The 23171-nt window shown below is 41.6% G+C and overlaps 1 protein-coding gene across 2 annotated transcripts in view; it reads right to left on the bottom strand.

Moving 5' to 3' along the window:
* Positions 1-855: 855 nt before the first annotated feature.
* Positions 856-23171, bottom strand: part of smo (smoothened, frizzled class receptor) — a 30842-nt gene continuing 8526 nt past the window's right edge. Inside the window, exons 4-12 of one of the 2 annotated variants that reach the window (XM_041203339.1) lie at positions 22196-22368; positions 18641-18860; positions 18038-18161; positions 16370-16462; positions 15122-15230; positions 13320-13505; positions 9906-10054; positions 6838-6972; positions 856-6185 (exon numbers count right to left, since the gene is read on the bottom strand). In XM_041203339.1, coding sequence (XP_041059273.1) covers positions 5560-6185; positions 6838-6972; positions 9906-10054; positions 13320-13505; positions 15122-15230; positions 16370-16462; positions 18038-18161; positions 18641-18860; positions 22196-22368 — 1815 coding nt within the window. In that variant the 3' untranslated portion in view covers positions 856-5559. The remainder of the gene's footprint in view (positions 6186-6837; positions 6973-9905; positions 10055-13319; positions 13506-15121; positions 15231-16369; positions 16463-18037; positions 18162-18640; positions 18861-22195; positions 22369-23171) is intronic. The other variant, XM_041203340.1, reaches the window with a different exon arrangement.

The following is a 23171-nucleotide window of genomic DNA, read 5'->3' as shown; positions in this document are numbered from 1 at the left end:
TGAGAACACATTTGCACATTGTCCAATAGTATCAATAGATCTTGAGAGGGTAGGTGAGATCTCAACCTAATGTCTCATCCAAAAAAACAGCAGCTCTGACAGTGCAGCATTTAATTAGTGTAATTTGGACTTGCGAGCCTTGATTATGTATGCAAGTCTTTGGAGTGGTGTTTGAAACCCACAACTTTCTGATTCAGGAGGCAAGTGTACCTCCAAGTGAGTCAAGGTTGACACGGCTTGAACAGCCAAGTTGAATAATCCACACAATCACTGACTCAAGATTCTGACATTATAAAACAGGAGAATAAACCAACCACTATCATAAGAGCACAGTGAGAAATACTACAAAGCCACACACTGAGAGATTGATGAACTTGTGGGCTTAATGATAAACCTGTATCATCACAGGGACAGGAGCAGTGATGCCCAGGGATATGTTAGGTAGTAAGAAACTGCACATTAAATGGTTAATTGGAGACCAGAGACCAGATGGTTAATTGGCACACAGACCAGGAAGATCTCAAATCCTTTGTCCTGTGTTCTGAGTGAAATGGTGGGGAAGGAAATCAGTTCCTGGTGTTCACCATTCATTCTGTCAATCCTGCTAGAACACAAAAGAAAGGTGTCAGGTAGAGGTATAGGATGAGGTTTGACCATGATGTCTTTGTGGTAGAACTCTCAGACTCTCCAAATGGACTTGTGTGCCAGTGATGGACTGTCAAGGCAAGGGAGCAGGGGTGCATGTTGGAGAGCAGGGTTGCCCATGGAACAGATAGCCCAGCAGAAATGAGCTTCTTCAGTAGACAGAAAATTAGAAGAATAACTTCTAATGAAAGCAATTTGATAAAGTGCTGGTTTAAAAAAAAAGCATGTTTATTGTAAAATTATCAGGTGAAAAACATTATATCAAATGGACGTCATACTAAGGAATTAAGGTAGTATTAAAAATGACCTTCTTTCCCCCTCCCCCACAAAATATGTAACTACTCTACAGATCTCTATGTACACTGATTACATTAAGTTTAAAATGGCTATATATGGTACAAAAATAACCATTATATTTCTATAAAAAAATATCAAGTCTTCAACATTTTACAGAACCAGACTATCACTTGGTGAAGGTGGGGAAGATTTACAGGGTTTCCATATGCTGGTTGTTTGTGGGGTTTACACACACACAGGTTAATCTCTAGGGGGGTTATTTTGACTTTGTGCGATAGTATAGCAAATGAGCAACAACTGAGAAATAAAAGTGTGAGCCACATAAAATTGGCTGCCAAATTGCTATCACCCATTTTACCCTATCGCTCAAATTGAACATAATGCTCATAGAATGCACTTCATGTTTCAGACTAAGAAAGTTCAAATCCTCCATGCTTCACCTTTTGGAGCAATGAAGGTAAGGCAGAGAAAGAATGGATAGAAATTGCAGAATGCTTTTAAGTGTCCAAGGAGCAGGTGGAGCAAGATCAGCAGTTGCACTGGCTTTGCACTGTGATCCACACTGAAAACCACCCAGCCTCTCACTGACACAGCAAGCTTGAGAAATTTCCCTTCCTACCTTTATGGGCAAAATCTTTGTACTTGAAACAGAGATAAGCAGCCAGAGGTGCGATTCCAGATTCTGTCTGTTCAAACGTAGCTTGTGCTTACAGACAGCATTTAAATTGTTCAATGTCAAAATCAGCAGGTTCACGCATGCCCTGGTTGGCACTAATGGGCATCTTGGGCATCCTTCCTTTCCAATTTACATCAAGCCCATCTTTTCCCTGGTTGACATGCTGACTGCAAACCTCTGGATGTTGCACGGAGAAGGCCACACTGGCTGGCTTGTGCCATGAAGCTGTTCCACTGCCTTTACTGATAATAACATCGGGCCAGAGTCAGAGTGCGGTAGTGAAGCAGGGTGATAGCTAAAGGAGTGTGGGGCAGAGCTATGTAATAACATCCAAGTTAAGGAACTTTGACTTGTTGGATCTCTCGAATTGTTTTGGGGCCAAATCGCCTTGTTGCTAGGCAAGGTAGACCCAATTATACTGTGGCACAAACTGTCACTAGCAGGGAAGGAAAATGCCATGGCATTTTAGGAAGTGGTTAGGGCAGGACTTGAGGATTGTACTCTGGATTTGTCACCTCCCACCCTGCCTTGAGAACGGTCAATGGTGACACTGGGCAAATACAGACCTTCCTCAGTACTGACAACTAATGAATAGGGCAAAAAATTTCAATAACACTTTTTCTAAGCAGGTGGTGGGACATTAGCACATGAATTCTGAACGTGATCATGCGATTCCTTTGCTATACTTGGGTGTTTAATCCATTTGAAATCAATGATACCTCTGTTAAAATAGCAAACGGAGGAACGTAAGACAAGCACATTGTCTGAACAACATTAGTCCAGTGTAATTGGAAAGGTGGAGAGATCAGTACCCATGCTACCAATGAGGAGGAGGAGGGAATCATCAGGAGCCACTAAAATGCTAGAATTCCGACTGTACTCCTGGGTAGCATAGCTATGTGCTGGGCATGTAATTCAGAGACCTTGACCATTCATTTTTTGCTGTACAATGGGACCCAAATCAGATACTTTATTCCCCAGTAACACAGTATCTTGTACTGCCAACCTGGACATTTCCAATACCATCTTCTGGTTCTTGTAGAAATGTTGCTTATGTTTTTATGTATATAATACAAAGTGTTTTTCTTCACACTAAAATCATTGCTCTCTATCAATACAACTCTTTCAGAATTAACTGCAATTCTGATACATAATCTGGCAAACAAAAATTCAAATACACAACCACAGAAACCGCACTGCAGTGTTCTTCATTAAACAAATTATTTACGCAAGTCATTTTTGTAACAAAAGTAGTTTTAACAGCCTTTGAAATACATTTTGTCTTTTCTCTCTGTCCTTTTTCAGTGTAAATCTACTACTCATCTCCTGAAGCCTGCAGTGCTGTATCATCCATCTTCCTTTTCAGCTATAGTTACTGATCATTTACCACTTTTAGCCCGTTTGTTACTGTGATGCAAAAATGGATGGGACGGATATACCTTGAAGACTTGTGGGGTAGGTGCTTGTAGAGTCACAGAGACCCGGTTAAGAGACGGATCTGGCAACATGATTGGCTGCAAGCAGGCCAAGTGGATAATAGGTCAGAACCATTTCAAAGAGTATGGTACCATGGATGTAAGGTAATCAAAGACAGCAATCCACGTGACTAAGCTGCTGTGACAGTGATTGTTCTTTTATGCTTGGGCTGGCATTTTCTGGCCCCATCATGGTGGGACATGCCGCAGGGGATGCTGCAACCTAGCCAAAAATCTATTCACTTTTGGCGGATCTGGATGATCCCAGCGGCAGGTGGGGCTGGAAAATCCCACTCTTGGAGTTGTTAATATGGAGCCTTGACATTGGTTGGACTAGAGACTGCAGGTGTGTTTGTATTGCCTCTGTATGCAAGTGAGTCTGATGATATAAAGGATAATTCTAAATTTCTCCCTCCTTCAATGTCATCTTACATTATCCTTGAGTCCAACTCAATGGCAAGAGACAGTATTAATAGCAATTTGCTGCCATATAGCATGTTTAGCATAGGTAAAATGTCCCAAGGTGCTTCACAGAAGCAGAAGCAGACAGAAAAACACATAAAGCCAAAGAAAGAGATATTAGGAGGGGTGACTTAAAAACTTGGCCAAAGGGGCGGGTTATAAGGATTAAGGGAAAAGAGAGAAGTGGAGGAGTTCAGAGGTTTAGGGAGCGTTATAGAACTGGTTACAGAGAAATAGAGGGGTGATGTCATCAAGAGATTTAAGGGAAAAGCTGAGGATTTTAAATTTGAGATATTGTGGGACCAGGAGCCAATATAGGTATGTAAATCCTAGGTGAGCAAGATTTGATGTGGGATAAAATACATGCAGTAGAGTTTTTGATGACCTGCAGTTTACGAAAGGTTGAGGATTGAGAAAATGGACAGTAGAATAATAGAAAAATCGAGTTGAATAAAACACATTAAAAACACAGATTAAGCAGGTTCGGGGGCATATACAATGCATGCTGTACAGGCAGTTTTAAACTTGTAACTTGGGCTAAAAGTGCCCACTATTAGAGGTGGGGAATCTTAAGCAGTGAAGAGGATATTGGGGGAGGAAAGCAAAATATGGCCCTGGATAGAGTTGCAAAGAACAGAAGTTCATAATGGAGTGACCAACTTGAGCAGGAAAAAAGTAAGACTGATCTTATTCATTTTACCATTCTAGCAAGGATGGTCAACAGCAAATGACTGTATCCAGCGAACACTGTACAAAACTTGCAATATCTTCAACGTTCAGTCACACAGCTAGACAGCACCACAACAGATCTTCATTTAATGTGGACACAACTATGTAGTATGCTTGTGCCCAAGTATCTTGACTGTATAAACCGCTGATCTCAGCTTCAGACCAGTTTGGGAACACCTTGTCACTTTCAGTTTGTCATGACTAACATTTCCCTTCCCTTTCAGAGTATAGAGTTGCCTGGGTCAAACCCTGACACATTATTTCCTAAATTTGACCAAAGTTGTTGTGTTTGTTTTTAAATGTTTTTATGGACCATTCTTAACCTTAAAAATTTTCTCCTTTCTGAATATAAATTCAGGGGATAACAAGTTAGATCTTTGTAAAATAAAACACATGAACTCTAATTGATGCTAGGAGCAGATACAAATTTGGGAGGTGTAACTCGGTAGCATTGAGTGAAGTTATTAAAACGATCAGCCCAACGGGTAGTTCGATGGTTATTCAACTGGTTGGTGGGTTAGTGACAAAGAATCATTAATTTTAATTTTTCACTCGGAGGAGATAATGAGAAATTTCTTCTACAAAGAGGATTGATTTATCATAGGAATAGCTGAGTTGCATCTTTTAAAGAAAAAATGGATAATTATTTGAAGCTGGAACAAGATTAGTAGGATTAGATTGCTGTAGGAAAGGGCCAACAAAGGCATGATGGACCAAATGGCCTCCTTCTGTAAACTTCAATGATTTAACTTGTTGGTTGTGTACAAAATCGAACTGAAGGCTAGGCGTGGTCAACATGCATCTAATCTTCTGTCAAAGATAAATGAATAATTCTGGTCTAGCAGAATGCAAGGCTAGACATGGAAGTTACTTGCATTCCTATTCCTGACCAATTCACTAAGCCTCAGGTCCAAAAAAATCTTCAATAGCTTTACCAAATTGGACCTTTAGGATGGTTTATTACTGATGTTCTAGATGGCGTTGGGCATTAAGATGGAAGGCCTCTTCTCAAGAAATGGGTCCTAATATCAGGGGATGCTGCAATCCCTCAGAAGGGTAGTAAAGCACTTCCTACAGTTTCCATGAATCCATTTGAACATAAAGTTACTTGCAGTTGCTAGCCATTTATATTCATCAGTTTGGTAAAATACTTCCCATGATTTCCATGAACTCATTTGAACTGTAGCTGATATTTACCAAAGTCCCTCGTTGCAGCTGGATGTGCTACTTCTTGTGTAGATGATGCCTTAAACAAAACCAATATTGGCCCAAGGTTCAAAAATCAGAGCTGGCATCCATTAACTCTGCATCCACTAGATTTGTTCTGGAATGTACAGGTGCAATAGCAGTCCTTCTGCCCTGGGATCGTGGTCCATGGGGGATATTAATTACAGGGAGTCTTCCAAGCTCCATATTGGCCGAGGAATGGGGGAATGGGTGATTATATGGTCTCTGCAGAGGCTGGAATCGATCTCCTTGGGAAAATCCCAGATCATCCTGCAGGACATCATCATTTGAGAGAGGGTTTGCAATCAAATTCAGAGGTGCATTCCACCTGTACCCTGAGGGGTTGTTGAGTGTTCCTCTGAGAAATCTCCCATTGTTTGATACATGGTTGATTCCGGACTCCAAGAGAGTGCCTGGTAAATTATCCTGAATGTCAGCTGATTCCACAGCTTTAGACACCAAGTTTTTTTGCCCGGGCAACTTGGGTAAGTGTGGGACAGTGCTGGATGCTCTCTCTGTGCAGTAGCCCATGTCGTGCATCTCCTCCGTAGGCCGCAGAGGTCTAATGCCTTTTTTCCTCTTTTTCTTCTTCTTCTTTCCGGCTTTCTTCTGGAGTTCTGGGGGAATCTCAGCTTCAATGATCCAGAGATTCCTCTTGTTCTCCTCCGGTGGCACTGAAATGAGTCGAAATAGAGTCAGACAGGATTTCCAAAACTCTCACTATCTCTCAGTTTCGAGCGCTTCAAGCAACATAGCCCACTTAAAGTAAGATGGTCCCTAGCTTTTGGAAAAAGCATGAAATCTGTATCTTGTGGCAGATGCTGTGTGGGAATTTTAATTCATCAAATGAACTGAAATAGAATATTGCAATTAAACAGCTCCTTCATGGAGGCCAGTAGATCCAAGACTTATATGGTAGGTAATTTGGACTCTCCAACCCACTACCTTATTAATAAAGAGGTGGCCAAAAGAGTAAGGTTTGCTCTGGGTGTTATCATTGATATGGGCACACAGTTCATATAGATACATTAGTCTGTCTCAAAACAGATGACCATACTAACTCAAGGCATCAGCTGACTTCTGGGAAGACATTTGAACTGCTATTGCAAGGAGGTTCTTGGTGGCCAAGCTGAGATTGAGAACCCAGCTCTGGGTGGGTGTTGAGGGAGGGAAGGAAGGGTGAATAAATCACTCTCGCCCCACTTCTACCCCATCACCCCCATTTGCCATAGGCTAAACAATATAGTTGAAGGATCCAACTGCCTTGAAATTACACAGAGCAAAAAAATTACACTGATTTATTGGCAGACCGATTGTTTATCTCACCTGGTGTCCCTACTGGAGTGATGGAAATGTCCTGAGGTAAAATGGCTCCTCTTCTAGCCACCATCTTTGTTACGTGTTGAGCCCAGGCAGATGAAAGGTCAGCAGATGGTTCATTCAGCTCAAAGTTGATTCCAGCTGAAAACGCAGGATGATTTTCAGATATTGATTTCTCTTTTCTTCCTTTCCTCCCTTCAACAGGTATTTCAAGTAAAGTCTCGCTCCCCCTATACCATTTGTCTACTTGTGATTATAAAACTAATGCACAGAATCAGGTGGCTTGTAACTTGTTTAATTAAAATGATGTCTCTTTTCATCAATTCTAATGCCACAGATGTAAGTCACTGTCTGTGAGCATTACACACTAGGAAGGTTTCTCATCCATGTGTTCAAATCCTAACAAGGCCTCACCCTTTGCTGCTAGTTAGAGGATTAGGAAGCAGGTTGCCTGGGGGGTGGGAAGGGAGAGGCAGATTTTCAGGGATGGAGAGGCAGATTGTTAAGAGTTGGGCTTGAGGGGCCAGATTACAAGAGGGTGGGAAAGCAGATTTCTGTAGAGTGGGAATGGGGAGACAGATTGCAGGGGAAGTACATACAACCATACACAGGGTTAATAAGACAGATTTTGGGGGAGAGCAGTGGTTGGAGTAGAGGTAGGTAGATTGATGTAACAGTAAAATGTCCCTTAGTGTTTCACAGAAGAGTAATCAGAGAAAAATATAGGCAGCGGAATTCGAAATCATTAAATCAAAGGATAGGCACTCAGCCAGGTTAACCTGTTCCAGCCTGTAGTGTAGGATCTGTGACTCATTCACTTGTTTTATCAGTAAATTATATACAGTCTAATCTCCTTATTAAAAACTCCTAGCAACTGATTAATTCTTGGCCTCCCTAATCACAATAGTTGACTTTTCAGCTGGGACCAGGAAACATTTAAGGTGGCAAATGTAATCCCACTATTTAAGAAAGGAGGGAGAGAGAAAACAGGGAACTACAGACCTATTAGCCTGACATCAGTAGTAGGGAAAATGCTGGAACCTATAATAAAGGATGTGATAATAGGGCACTTAGAAAATAATGGTAGGATTGGGCAGTCAGCATGGATTCAAGAAAGGGAAATCATGTTTAACAAACCTGTTGGGAGTGTTTTGGGGATGTAACTAGCAGAATAGATGAGGGGAAACAGGTGGATGTGGTATATTTAGATTTTCAGAAAGCTTTTGATAATGTCCCACACAAGAGGTTAGGAAACAAAATTAAAGCAAATGGGACTGGGGTAATTTACTGTCATAGATTGAGAAGTAGTTAATGGACAGAAAACAGAGAGTAGGAATAAATGGGTAATTTTCAGGTTGGCAGGCTGTGACTAGTGGGGTACTGCAAGGCTCTGTGCTTGGGCCCCAGCTATTCACAATCTATGTCAATGATTTGGATGTGAGGATTAAATGTAATATCTCCAAGTTTGCGGATGACACAAAGCTAGGTGGATATGAGAGTTGTGAGGAGGATGCAAAGACACTCCAAGGGGATTTGGAGAGGCTAAGCGAGTGGGCAAAAAATTGGCAGATGGGATACAATGTGGAGAGATGGGAGGTTATCCACTTTGATGGGAAAAATCAAAATAGAGTATTTCTTAAATGGAGAGAGGCTGGGAAGTGTTGAACTTCAAAGGGGCTTGAGTGTCCTTGTTTACGGGTCACTGAAAGCTAACGTGAGTACAGCAAGCAATTAAGAAGGAAAATGGTGTGTGGGCCTTTATTACAAGAAGATTTGAGTCCTGGAATAAAGATATCTTACTACAATTATATACAGCCTTGGTGAGACTGCACCTGGAGCAGTCTCCATACCTAAAGAAAGATATACTTGCCATAGAGGGAATGCAATGAAGGTTCACTAAATTAATTCCTGGGATGGAGGGATTGTCCTATGAGGAAAGATTAAATAGACTGAGAATTTTTTCTTTATTTAGGAGAATGAGAGGTGATCTCATTTAAACATATAAAATTCTCACAGGGCTCGACAGAGTAGATGCAGGAAGCATGTTTCCCTTGGCTAGGAGGTCTAGAACAATGGGGGGCAGGCCATTTAGGACAGAGATGAGGAAGAATTTCTTCACTCCAGAGGCTGGTGAACCTTTGGAATTCTCTACCCCAAAGGGCTGTGGTGGCTTAGTCATTGAGTATGTTCAAGACTGAGATCAATAGATTTCTACATAATAAAAACATCAAGGGATACAGGGATAATGCAGGAAAATGATGTTAAGGTAGAAGATCAGCCATGATCACATTGAATGGCAGAGCAGGCTCTAAGGGCTGAATGGTATACTCCTATTTCTTATGTTATTTTTTGTAACACGGACTTAGTTTCAACTAGAAATGCCCCTTATACTTCCTCCCTTCCCATCATCCAGGACCCAAAACACTCCTTCCAGATGAAACAGTGATTTACTTGTACTACTTTCAATTTAGTATACTGTATTCGCTGCTTATCCTCCAGATTGGTGAAACCGCTTTGCTGAACACCTCTGTTCAGACCTGAGCTTCTGGTCACTTATTGTTTTAATTCTCCATCCCACTTCTACTTTGACCTCTCTGTCTTTTGCAGCCCATTGAAGTGCATGGAAGCTCGGGGAATGGCATCTCATCTTTCAGTTAAGCTCTTTACAACTTTCCAGTTTCAACACTGAGTTCATTAATTTCAGATCATAACAACCGCTTCCATTTTATCATACACCAGTTGCTGTAATGATTCTGCTATTCCCGTTTTTACACCTTCTTTAGACCTCAGCTTTTATTCCTTTACTTGGTCCCATTGCAATCCGCTTTTGAATTTTTTTATCTTTTGTTCTCCTCCCCCTCCCACCCCTTTCACTTGCTTAAAATTTGTTACGTTTCTACCTTTTCCCAGTTCTGATGAAGGGTCATCGACTTGGATTATTAACTCTGTTTCTTTCTCCACAGCTGCTGCCTAACCTGCTGAGTACTTCAGCATTCTCTGTTTTTATTTCAACAAGTACTCAAACATATACAATCCACATACTGAATGAAACCCCTTGGCAATAGGTAACTCACCCACTGGTCCTTCGTGAGACACAGTCTGCATACTGAATGATAGCTCTTTGTCTGGATTTTTCAGCAACTCTTTTCGCTTTGAAAAAGCTTTGGCAATCATTCTACTCTTCTTAATTCGCTTTGGCTCATCATCGCTTCGACCAATAATTCTGAAAATATAGAAGACATTCAGCTTCCGTTGAACAGCTGGGGCGAGGTGCAGAGAGGAATGTTGTGGCGTCAGCGTGTTGGAGGGGGGTGGGTGGAGGGGAGTGGGAAGAGGTGGGGGCACAGGCAGAAGATTCCTGGCTCTCCTACCAGTGATATAACTTGTTTTAAATTGCCTTTGGGGTTCTAAATTTAGATTGAGCTACCAGTACTGTCACTATGGAAACTGCAAGACCACTCTGAAGTCTGATGACTGCCCAGACTCTTCATATGCTTTGATAATCATTACCCTGTTGGGTTTTTAATCACCAGCTGAGAGCATCACTGGCTATATTGGACTAACTGTTACCAATACTTGTTATTGGTTCATGATATCATATCTTGGTCTGCCCATTTAAGTCCAAGTGTAAGCCATGCCATAAATCAAACCAATTGCCCACTCGCTCTGGACCAGGCCCCCTACCTTCAACTCTGCACAAAACATTTCAAATGAGTTGAGCTTCCCACACTGGGGAAAGTTCCAATGTGAGGGCGTTAATAACCATGTTACATCAGGCTCATAGTTTGTTAGATTTGTTGTCAGTGCCCCTGATTCTACATAACAGCCTCGATTTTAACCTAACTCATTCTGTGGGAATGGGGAAGGGACAGAGGGATGAACTCAACAGAGTATAAAATCTGGCCAGGTATAAAATGGGTCCCTGACATTAAGATGCCTGGTTCTTGCTGGATAGGTTAGGTTAAAATCAGATCTAAGTATCTCTCCGTGTGTACCTTATTGATTCACTGGAGCCTATCTCCTCCAATATGTTTGTTAATAGGAATAAATTGAACTCACTTTTCTCCCCTTTCTTAATTGATTCATGGCCAGAGACCTTTCTCATTGTGTTTAATTCCATTCTTTGGCAAAGTCTAGTCATGATAACACATGTGTGATTTCACCAACCTACAAAGAGCATCCCAAATGCTGCTATAGGTGTCCTGTCCATGGATCTATTATAATACTTTATGTGCCTAGGCAACTACAGTCATGCACAATGATGACTTTAATGTTTCATGAACAGGCACGCCCTTTAATTCCTCATTGTATTTAATGCTACATCCCTCACTGTGATCACATTTATTATTCTTTGCATCAACCTAGCTTTCTCATTAACTGGCAGTTGCCATTCATCTAAATCAGTAAACCCTGAATCACAGTTACGTGGAATTCCCTACTTCCTTAAGACTTCCCAATCTCCTACCGTTCAAAGAATCTTTAAAATTGAAGCTCGACTTCACCTAATCACTATGTTTTAAATTTCTTTCAATCTTGGTGACATGCTGCACTATGGGCATCAACTCTTTTACACAGGGTTTCTCAATAATATTGTAAAAAAAATTTCCATGTGCCATCAGCAAACTGCTCAATATTCCACTTACATCCCCACGATTGACATGAAATATTAAGAACAGAGTGCCCTGATTGTACAGTATTAAATATTACATTAAAAACAATGCATCTATTCAGATCATTGACTCTTGACTGGTTAATGACATAGAGCTTTGGAACTGTAATACAATGTGCCATGCCAATAGGTGTGTACATTCAGCCATCCACTGAGATTACTGAGATCCTGATCTCAGACAGCCTGCTGCAGAAAGCTGAAAAGTGAATGGAAGGAATTTTCCATTTTGCAAAAGGGCTTAAAGGGTTAAAAAGGAAAGGTTGCACAGACTAGGTTTATATCCCCACAAGTGTAGGAGATCAAGGGGAGATTTAATTAAGGCAATTAAGATGATTAAAGAGTTGATAGGGTAGCTAGAGATGAACAACTCCCTCTGGTGGGAGAGTCCAGAACAAAGGGGCGTAACCTTGAAATTAGAGCTAGGCTGTTTAGGGGTGATGGCAGGAAGCACTTCTTCACATAAAGGATAGTGAAAATCTGGAACCCGTTGAGACTGGGAGGCAATGCAAATTTTAAAACAGAGATCGATTATTTTTTGTTAGGCAAAGGTAGCAAGAGTTACAGAGCCAAGGCAGGTAGCTGGGGTTAGGATACTAATCAAACATGATCAAGTGGCTGAACAGGCTAGAGGGACAGGATGACCTCTACTCCTGCTTCTATACCTAGCAAAGAAAGACTTGCATTTATATAGCACTTTTCACGACCTGCAGACATTTCGAAGTGCTTTACAGCCAATGAAGTACTTTTGAACTGTAGTCACTGTTGTACTATAGGAAATGCAGCAGCCAATTTCCACACAGCAAAGTCCCAGAAACACAATGGGATAATGACCAGATAATCTGTTTCTGTGATATTTATTGAGGGATAAATATTAGCCAGGACACCGGGGAATAACTCCCCTGCTCTTCTTCAAGAGTGCCACAGGATCTTTTACATCCACCCATACAGGCAGATGGGGGCTCAGTTTAATGTCTTATCTGAAAGACAGCATTTTTAATAGTGCTGTACTCCCTCAGTACTGCACTGGAGTGTCAGCCTTGAATTTGTGCTTATGCCCTGGAGTGGGACTTGAACCTAGCAGTTTGTGATTCAGAAGCCAGAGTGCTACCAACTGAACAATGAATGACACACAAAGTTATAAAGGTTAGGCTTACCTACTATTAAAGGCTTCCTAGTGACAGAGGGCATTTATGGGGAATACTGAAAGCAGGTTGCATCCTAGTTCACTTATTGGAGAAGGAGGCCATTCTGCTCATTGTGCCTGTGTCAGCTTTTTGAAAGAGCTATCCAGTTTTCCCCACTCCCCCAATTTTCCCTCAGCACATTATTCATCAAGTATACACCCAATTTCCTTTTGAAAGTTTTTAATCAAATCTGTTTCCATCATCCTTTGAAATAGTGGATTTCAGATTGTAGCCGCTCACTGCCTGAAGAAAAGTCTTAATACCTGTATCCCAGTTCTTTCACCAATTGTAAAAGCTATGTACTTTGGTTATTACTCCTCCTGCTTCAGAATACAGGTTAGCTGCTTATTAAGCCAGTGAGGCCAGAGCCCAGTGATATCACTGAAATGGCTGAAAATGAAGAGCAGTGTTCCATGTGGAGGATCAAACCATTTCTGCCCTCAAGCCTTAATAAGGATGACAGAGGTTGCATGACTATGGCAAGCCTATGCATAAGAAGTGGTTTGTGACCTTGAAGATGGGATGAGGGGTGAAGTACCAGAAACACTACACAGAAAATTACAAGGAAATCCATTTTGGTCAATGGCAATTCTAACTTTTCCATTAGCCCATGATCCCAGAGTGACTTCTGATACCTGAACCATGTCCTTTTCCAGATCAAAATGGTAGCTTTGGTCCAGACCCAGGTACTCATTGCGATGCCTGTCCCAAACATAGCAAATATGTTTATCTTTTCCACTAGGAGGCTGGGGCGATTCTTGATGCTACATTCGGGGATGGGAGTGTTGGTTTGTTCAGCAATGGAGACATTGGCCTCACACCTGATGGATGAAATGCAAAGTCAAACAAATAGAAAGACTCTGTTTAAAGACATGTACAATGTGCAAATTAGTCAAAAATAGCAACAAATCCACACACACACACACAAACCCCACAATCAAATATACACAAAAAAATTCAAACAATCAAATTCATACACTAAGAACCAGTATAAACAATGGGTCTCAGTGCATCCATACCTGGCAATAAACCAAACTATAATTCATTCCTGACTCCTGTCACATACCATCCTATTCATCATGGTGACTTCCTTGTGTGAGGGTGAAAATTAATGTTGAATATAAAAAGTAGAATTTGCATTTATAGAGCTCTTTTCATGACCTCAGTACATCCCAAAGCACTTTCCGGTCAATAAAATGCTATTGCCTAGCAGTCGTGGGTTGCAAAGTGCTGTCTAAAGAGCCTTGGTGAGTTCCTGTGGTGCATCTTGTAGATGGTACACACTGCTGCACTGTGCATTGGTGGTGGAGGAAGTGAAAGTTTGTGGATGGGGCGCCAATCAAGCAGGCTGCTTTGTCCTGGATGGTGTCCAGCTTGAGTGTTGTTGGAGCTGCGCTCATCCAGGCAAGTGGAGAGTATTCCATCAAACTCCAGACTTGTGCCTTGTCAATGGTGGACAGGCTTTGTGGAGTCAGGTGAGTCACTCAACACAGGATTCCTAGCCTCGAACCTGTTCTTGTAGCCACGGTATTTACATAGCTAGCCCAGTTCAGTTTCTGGTTAATGGTAACCCCAGGATGTGGATAGTGGGGGATTCAGCAACGGTAATGGCATTGAATGTCAAGGGGCGATAGTTAGATTCTCCCTTGTTGGAAATGGCCATTGCCTGGCAATTGTGTGGCACGAATGTTACTTGCCACTTGTCAGCCCAAGCCTGGATATTGTCCAGGTCTTGCTGCATTCAGACATGGCCTGCTTCAGTAGCTGAGGAGACGCAAATGCTGCTGAACATTGTGCAATCATCTGCGAACATCCCCACTTTTGACCTTATGATGGAAGGAAGGTCATTGATGAAGCAACTGCAGATGGTTGGGCCTAGGACACTACCCTGAGGAACTCCAGTGTTGGCCTATAACTTAGATGATTGACCTCCAACAACCACAACCATCTTCCTTTGTGCTAGGTATGACTCTAACCAATGGAGAGTTCCCCCCCCCTCATTCCCATTGACTCCAGTTTTGCTAGGGCTCCTTGATGCCACACTCCATCAAATGCTGCCTTGATGTCAAGGGCAGTCATTCTGACTTCACCTCTGGAGCTCTTTTGTTTGAACCAAGGCTGTAATGGGGTCAGGAGCTGAGTGACCTTGGCGGAACCCAAACTGAGCATCAGTGAGCAAGTTATTGCTAAGTAAGTGCCGCTTGATAGCACTGTCGATGACCCCTTCCATCACTTAACTGATGATGGACAGTAGACAGATGGGGCAGTAATTGGCCGGGTTGGATTTGTCCTGCTTCATGTGCACAGGACATACCTGGGCAATTTTCCACATTGCTGGGTAGATGCCAGCGTTGTAGCTTCACTGAATGAATAGCCCAAAATCTAAAGAGTTCTACTTCAGAGCCTGAGAAGAACTGAAAGACGCAGCGTCACTTACAGAACATAGTCGCGGAAACTTCTCTCCCAGTCAGCCTGGTTAAAGAAGTCATAAAAATGGCAGCCAAATGTGATGAAGACAAAACCAAATGCCAGGAATCCGAAAATGCCTGAAAAATAAAACTCGAGCCATTAAAACGCCACACACATGCACACACAGACAAGATATGAGCTCCTGATCCAAATTCCATGGTAATGAAGTACAATTTCTTCCATGCATAGAGTTACAGTCACCCCAAACTGCTTTCCTACACCTACAATTGTGAAAAACAGAAGATGATAAAAGAGCTTTGACATGGTTTTTATTAATTTTAGAATGGGGATTGACCTCAAATTATTTCCTCTGTAAAATTCCAAAACACGGAAAGGGAAAACAAAGGTGAGTGGGGAATTGAGGCCCCTTCTCTTTAGCACATTATAATCCCCATATGGAATAAGTGTATAGTGCAGGTGATTACACAGAAATGTGTTTCAAAAAAGTTCATTACTAATAAGCAAAAGTGTCCAAAGATTATTTTTTAAACACATGTTCTTTTTGTGTCCTTATATATTTTTGCTCTAGGGCTGCTGGAAGCCTGGGAGATCAGTCTTTAAGTCCTGGAGGCTGCCGGACAATCCTGGAAGATTGGCAACCTTACTCTGGGTCTAAACTGTACAAATGAAAAGATAGGAAGGAAAATTATGCCAAAAATGCACTCCTAAGCATGGCTTCTATTCAACTTCTGTGGAAAAATTCTATAAACATGCATTCATGCCACTCCAAATAAAATGGCAACCAAATATTCGTCAAGCAACATCCCCGCCTAATTGCCTCATGGTAATCACGTAGGGTTCCCAACTCTGGTTGAATGTATCGCTGGCAGTTTCATCATATGTCCTCTCAACCCCACAACCCTGCCATTGGTCCATCCTCCATGGATGACTGGCAAGCGAATAAACCCTCCATGAACTAATTTGATCAATCAGTCATAGATTGTCAGGTAACCTTTCTCTCCTTTTCCAACACTTTTACGATTAAGAAATGAAAATATTCAAAGAAAATGAAAAAAAACATTTTATTTTACTGCCTGATGGTTCCCCCACCCCCAGTTTTGCTCCCAGCATTGTGCTGTAGATTAATCTTCAATCCCTGGAGAGTTGACAAACTTATTGTCACATCCTGAACAGCCAATCTCTCAAGTTACACAGCAGAGAATTGAAGTTGTTTTTGAACACGAAGAGGTGAGTCCTTGTTGTGCCAGGCCCTTACCAAGACGCAGCATTGTTTCATTGATTTTACTGGCTGCTTTTTCACTCAGGAGCCCAGGGTGGTTACTTTTAATTGAAAACAGGGTCATGACACCTGTAAAAGAAACAACAGGCAACTGAAATGATAACTAAAAAATAAAAGAAACTACAATTACTAGAAACTGGAAATTAAAAACAAAAATATTAAAGCAGCATATTCAAAGAGTACTTTCTTCCCCAAAATGGCTGTTGAGCCTGGGAGAAAATGTCAAAAACCAGGTTTCAAAGATTTTTGTTAAGCAAGAATATTAAGCATTATGGAACCAAGGCAGGTAGATGGAGTTAAGATATAGATTGACCATAATCTAAGTGGATAGCAGAGCAGCCTCAAGGGCCTGAATGGCCTCTTCCTGCTCCTAAATGTAATGAAAAAAGGCAGATTAATGAAAGACTTTAAATATTTTGCCAGATAAGGAAACTGGGAGGAAAGAACTCCTTCATATAACTGAGTAACACGAAAGGGAAGGGGAAGAAACAGGTTAAAGTGAAGGGTCAGGTATTTTATTCTTTTGTTGGGGAATGGAACTTTTCCCATTTCAGAAACCCCATAGCAATATCAGCAGCAAGTAGTAGAAATCTGGAACTCTCTCCTCCAACTGACTGCCGATAAACGTTGAAGTTTTCGAGACTGAGATTAGCAGATTTTTGTTAGGTAAGGGTTATGCAGCCAAGGCAGGTGAATGAAGATAAGATACAGATCAGTCATGATCTAATCAAATAGAGGAACAAGATGAAGGAACTGAATGACCTCTCCTGTTCCTAGGTTAGGTATGGCACAGCCAGGTGCAGAGTAAAGTTCCCCAGCAGATTTATTCAACCTCAAATTCATCACCAGTGCACGAGGGTGATATTTTTTCCCCAGCTCATATCCAAAGCATCCTGTTGTATCTCTGACTGTGATTTCCAAATTTTCTTAGGATTAATATCAATGAAGCAGATTATCAGGCTATTATCTCATTCCTGCTTGTGGAATCTTACTGTGCGCAGACTGGGTGAAACTTCTCGCTGCATTGCAACAGTAACTTTATTGCTCAAATGTGTTTCTTTAGCTGTAAAGCACAATGCAACATCCAGAAACTGCAAAAGGCACATTATAAAGTGAAAGCACTTCTTTTTTTCATCACTGCTCAAGGAAGGTATGCTTGGTCATAAGTCAATGGTTTTGGATGAGTCAGATGGACAGATGTACATGCTGCAGTTCTGTTACAACTTGAGGGGGAATGGCAGCCAGAAGAGGTAAGGCTGAGGGAAGAGGCTCACACTGTATCATGCGGAAAACTGCCCAAAGTGAATCCTTGCCCTGCTTCTCTAGGATTCAGTGCATTGAGGAGTCATATACCTGGTGATTATAAAGGACAAATGCACACATGGTCATGGCTCATTCTAATTTTGCCAGAGTGTTGGAACCCTCCCTCGATGGAGAAGGATGATAATCAAAGGGACAGTCACCACAAACCAACACCGGGAACTGATTGAAGGAGTGAGATCTGGCTGTGAACAGAGACTGCAGTGATTGCTGCTGCACTGTGCCTGTCCAAATCACATTGAATAAAGCACACAAAAGTATCACAGACTGATACTGCAGAGTCTGACATTGTCATTCACACAATAATAAGTCAATGCTACATACCTCTTATAAGGAAATAGCCACCAACCAGCAGAACCAGTCCGATTGGAGCCAGGACAAACCCTGCCCGGAAGTGATAATTCTTATATCCAACAAAGCAGATCCCACTCACAGAGTCTCCGTCCACCTATGGAACAAAATAATCTTAGTGCATAACCATCCCAATGGGAGCGTTTCACCAGAAGACATGGATCATGTAAAAGTTAAGGATCAGCGTAACTATGATACATGTTGAACAAGAACAAAATACTAAGCACCAAGGGAGCTTTTTATATTTCACATACTAGGAATAGATCCTCACTTGGAATTTTAATCAGTAACTCTAGAGCATCTTCACCTTGAACCAATCGTCTATTGACTCCAGTCATGAATTTGACACAATTCTCCCCTCGGCCACCATTTAAAATCTGATATGTCTTCCTAATCTTATTTCAATCCCCACCACCTCCCTAACCCTCATTACTATTCCCAGTATCCTCCTCCCAAAATAAAAAAAACAGGGGCTCCTTCACATTTTCCATCCCAGATCCCAGTCACTATTGTCTTCTTGCCCATCCCAGCGAACCCTCCCAGTTTCTGGACAGCACAATAGGATGCATGGATTACCTGAGCCAAAGCCAATATGGCAACTGTCAGTATAAATGGGATCGACCAGGTGACAAGGTGGAAGTAGGATGTCTTGCCAGAGAGAGGCTGATAGGTGGTGCCGAGAGCCTTGAATGACATGTGCCAGGCGTAGGTCAACATCACAAACCAGATCACTCCAGACATGAGAGAGTAGTAGACAATAACGAATATTATAACACAAGAGAGTGTTTCATTGGACCTGTCAGAGAAATAGCAGCTTTCAGTGAGATTTTTCTAATCTGTACACAGCCACTGTCTGGACTCATGGATCCAGGAATCTGTAATGTACTTAAATGAAATCACTTCAAACCATAGTATATGTTTTAAAAAGTATAAAGAAAAGAGAAATTGCATTTATATAGCTCTCTTCAAGACTCAGCGTGTCCCAAAACACTTTACAACTAATGAAATACATTTGAAGTGTAGTCACTGTTATGAAATAAGAAATGCAGTAGCCAATTTTGCAAATAATGAGCTCCCACAAACAGCAATGTGATAATAACCTGATAACCTATTTTATTGAAAAAGATGTTGGTTGAAGGATAAAAGGCTAGAGGATCAAGTAGGCTAGGACACCTGGGAGGACTCCCTGCTCTCCATCGAAATAGTCCTTTGGGATCTTTTACATTCACCCAAGAGGGTAAATGGGGCCTCATTTTAATATCTCAACAGAAAGACAGCACCTTCGATAGTGCAGCGTTCCTTCAGTACTGCATTGGGTGTCTCAGCCTACATTTTGTGCTCAAGCCTCTGGAGTGGGACTTGAAGCCATGACCATCTGGCTCAGAGAAACAGTGTTTCCTATACCTATGGTGCGGGACATTCTCCTGATGCCTGGTGTCTTACTGACCCCTGTACAGACCAGATTTGATTCCCAGACTGTGCTGAGCTACCCCAATCTCAACCAACACGAGGGGCAACAGCTGGAGAATTTGTAAGTTTTAAAAAATTCTTTTCATTGGATTTGGACGTTGCTGGCTAGACCTAACTGCCCTTGAGAAGGTGTTGGTTAGCAACCCTCTTGAATCTCTGACGTTTATGTGTGGTGTAGGTACATCCACATTGCTGTTAGGGAGGGAGTTCCAGGATTTTGACCCAGTGACAGTGAAGGATCAGCGATATAGTTCCAAGTCAGGAACTTGGGGAACTTGCAGGTATGACTCTTTGTGCTTATATTCTTAATTTTATAAACTGTTGTTCTTTTCTTATATCCTTACCAAATGCAGGATTACCCAGCCTGACCAGTTTCCTATCAAATCCTTCTCCACCCCAAACGAAACAGTCCAGCATATAAATATTCCTGAAAAAGTTACAATGGCCCAGATCTTCCAGTCTCCAGATTGTCAGCGACCAGATGTATGACCCAAGAATGCGCATCAGGACCCTGCAGAAGTCCCAACGTGCTGAGTCCCATGGGAATTGCTTGGGAAGTTTGAGCTTCTGATGGGCAATTCCCATGCAAAGTTGGAGACTTTGGACAGTTCCATGGTACTTACCTCAAGAGTTATCCCCATTTACGCACTTGCCTCACCCACCCTAGCACCCTATCCATTCACTCATTCATCCACCCAGTGACTCACCTGTTCACTAACACTCATACAATCACTCATTCACTCACGATTCGCACGGACATTTGAACTTGCCATACAGCAGCTAGTGCATGTCTTGTCTGCCCCCTGACACTACTGTGCTGTATTGGAGCTCTCCAAGGGACACTACGTTCCACATTTCTGGGGAAGCTGGGCTTGGAAGATCTGGCAAGAAATGCGGAGCAGCGTCAAGGTGTGGAAAACTTTGTGGCAATTCGATGATGACTGCCGCTCCGTGGAAGATCCGGACCATTGACTTTCTTTGTGAGTTTGAATAACCTTCAACTAAATTGAAAAGTAGCTACCAATTGTGCATATAACTGAACAAATGACTCAGCTGTTTGTGCGTGAATTACATGGCTTGGGTTTCACATCCTCAAACCAATAAGAACAATCAAACCAAGTTACTTATGACATTTGTATGACATTAGGCTGGGACACTAGTTCTGAATGTAGCTAGTTACCAATACAATATCCCTTATGTATTGTGACTAAGTTACAGGAAAAAAGACTTGCATTTATCTAGACCACAACATCAGAATGTACTAAAGTACTTTAAAGCCAATGAAGTACTTTTGAAGTATAGTCACTGTTTTAATGTAGGAAATAAGGCAGCCAATATGATAATGACCAGATAACCTTTTTTTCCTGATTTGATTGAGGGGTAACTATGGGCCAGAACATCAGAAACCAGTACCAAACTAAAGCTAACACAAATACATCACTTTTGTTACAGAAATGGGTTGCCAACCCTCCAGGATTGCTCTATAGGAATTGAAGATTAATTTCCTGGTCACTACCATGAGGAATCCAGGAGGCAAATAATAGCAACAATTAAAAACAAATATTATTTTTTCATATTCTTTGGACATTTTTTATTATAGGAATATTGGAAAGAAGCTGGCTATGCAGGGCTTGTTGAGGTTGGCAATCATGTGATGAAATCTCCAGGAATACATCCAACCAGAGTTGGCAATCCTGTACACAAGCCATAACCTTTTTATGTATTTGGGACACTCATTGTGTGTCAGTTCTGCTGAGATATCACTCCCATTGTGACTGCCTCTCCACCCAGTGGGAACTAAAGGCCACGAACAATGGGATTGCTTCAGTCCGGGCATCAGAAGATTTCCTTTCATATGGAATGAATGGCTGGAGCCATCTGTTTATGGATTTTGTGTTTGTCTGAGTCCATCAATTGCTAACACTCTTACTCTCAACAGTGCACATCTCCTCCAGAGGTCCTAAATATTATCATAGACCCTGAGCAGCAACCTTTCTATTCTCATCTTCACTTACGACCTTTAAGGAGCAGATATCTCTTTTACAATTTAACCCTTTAGAGGCTAAGTTTGCAGATGACTACATGGTCAACCACTTATTGGTTTGCAGTAGAATCCCATAGCATTTTCAGCATAGAAACACGCCATTTGGCCCAACTCATCTACGCCAGAGAATGTACTCCACATGAACCTCCTCCCACCCAACTTCATCTAACCCTTTCATCCCTTTCTCCCTCATATTTATCTAGCTTCCCTTTAAACGCATCAATGCTATTTGCCTCAACTAATCCTTGTGGTAGTGAGTTCCATGTTCTAACCACTTTCTGAGGAAAGACGTTTCTCTTGAATTTCCCGTTGGATTTATTAGTGACTATCTTACATACATGGCCCCTAGTCTTAGACTTAGTCTGACATGTGGAAACATCTTCTCTATGTTTACCCTATCAAACTGTTTCATAATCCTAAAAACCTCAATAGGTCACCCTTCAGTCTCATCTTTTCTAGGGGATAGAACCTTGTCCTTTGACACTTATAATCTCTCAGTTCTATTACACATTCCACCCTTTATGATGGGAACGTGGAAAATGCTAATGAGGAAACCACAGAAAGACCTTCAGGAGAGTGCAACACACAAGAAAAAACCCAACATAAGATGAACGTACGTTGGCTCTCCAAGTCGCATGGTCCCGTCTGCCTTGCATACAATCTCCTTCCGTGCACCATCCATGAACTGCGCGAGCCAGCCAATGCTTCCAATGAAGAAACAGGCATTTACATAAAACAAAATGACAGCGGGGTAACGGTTAGAGTTCTTCCAGTCAGCAACGAATGTGGCCTAAAAAACAAAGAAACAAACAAATAAGGGTATGCTCAATTAAATATAAAATGACAGAAGCTAGACTCAGAACAAAGTTCCAAACAACACGAGGCCCTTCAACATGGTGCCAACAGGCTTTGCAAAGAAGTACACCAATGATGTCAAGTGGAAAAACAACAGTACTACTTCACTGACATCAAAGTGAGAAAATGCTGGTGTTGGGAACTGAACCCTCTTTGAATGTCAGGGAGGACCATTCATGTTGCATATAGTACTGGTTAGATAGAGAGTGAAGCTCCTACTCTACCTTAATAATATACCTTAGCTTCTAACCCCAACAATATATTCCCAAAGAATAATAAGAATGGCAATGGTAAGAAATGGAACTATCAACATCATTCCGAGTTGTGCCAAGTAATGAGTAATCGTGCACTATGGGTACCTTCCAATTAGGATCCGATCTAAATTCTCCAATATTTTGAACTCTTACGGCCAATATACCATGTGCTCAAAACACAAACATGTCACACCATCCTGTTCAATACCAATACACACAGTGATGTACAGACTGGAATGAACTCAAGTGGGGCACAAATGATAGTTATTTGAACTCTGATTTAGGATTTCTGCCTTGGAATCACTGTGTTTTACAATTCATATGGTAGGACTCAGTAGGATGAATATAATCTCTTTTCTAAGATTATAATTCGATTTTGAAATGAGTCCAGCTGTTAATGTACAGGCAAAGCTGGAGAAGTCAATTAATCTCTCTCCCCTGCCCCACTGTGAAACACATCACAGGGGAGATTCCCAGTGCCTTT

The sequence above is a fragment of the Carcharodon carcharias genome, chromosome 13 (assembly GCF_017639515.1).
Source record: "Carcharodon carcharias isolate sCarCar2 chromosome 13, sCarCar2.pri, whole genome shotgun sequence".
Classification (NCBI taxonomy): Eukaryota; Metazoa; Chordata; class Chondrichthyes; order Lamniformes; family Lamnidae; genus Carcharodon; species Carcharodon carcharias.
The sequence above is the reverse complement of the archived record's forward strand: the minus strand, read 5'-3'. Positions and strand labels throughout refer to the sequence as shown.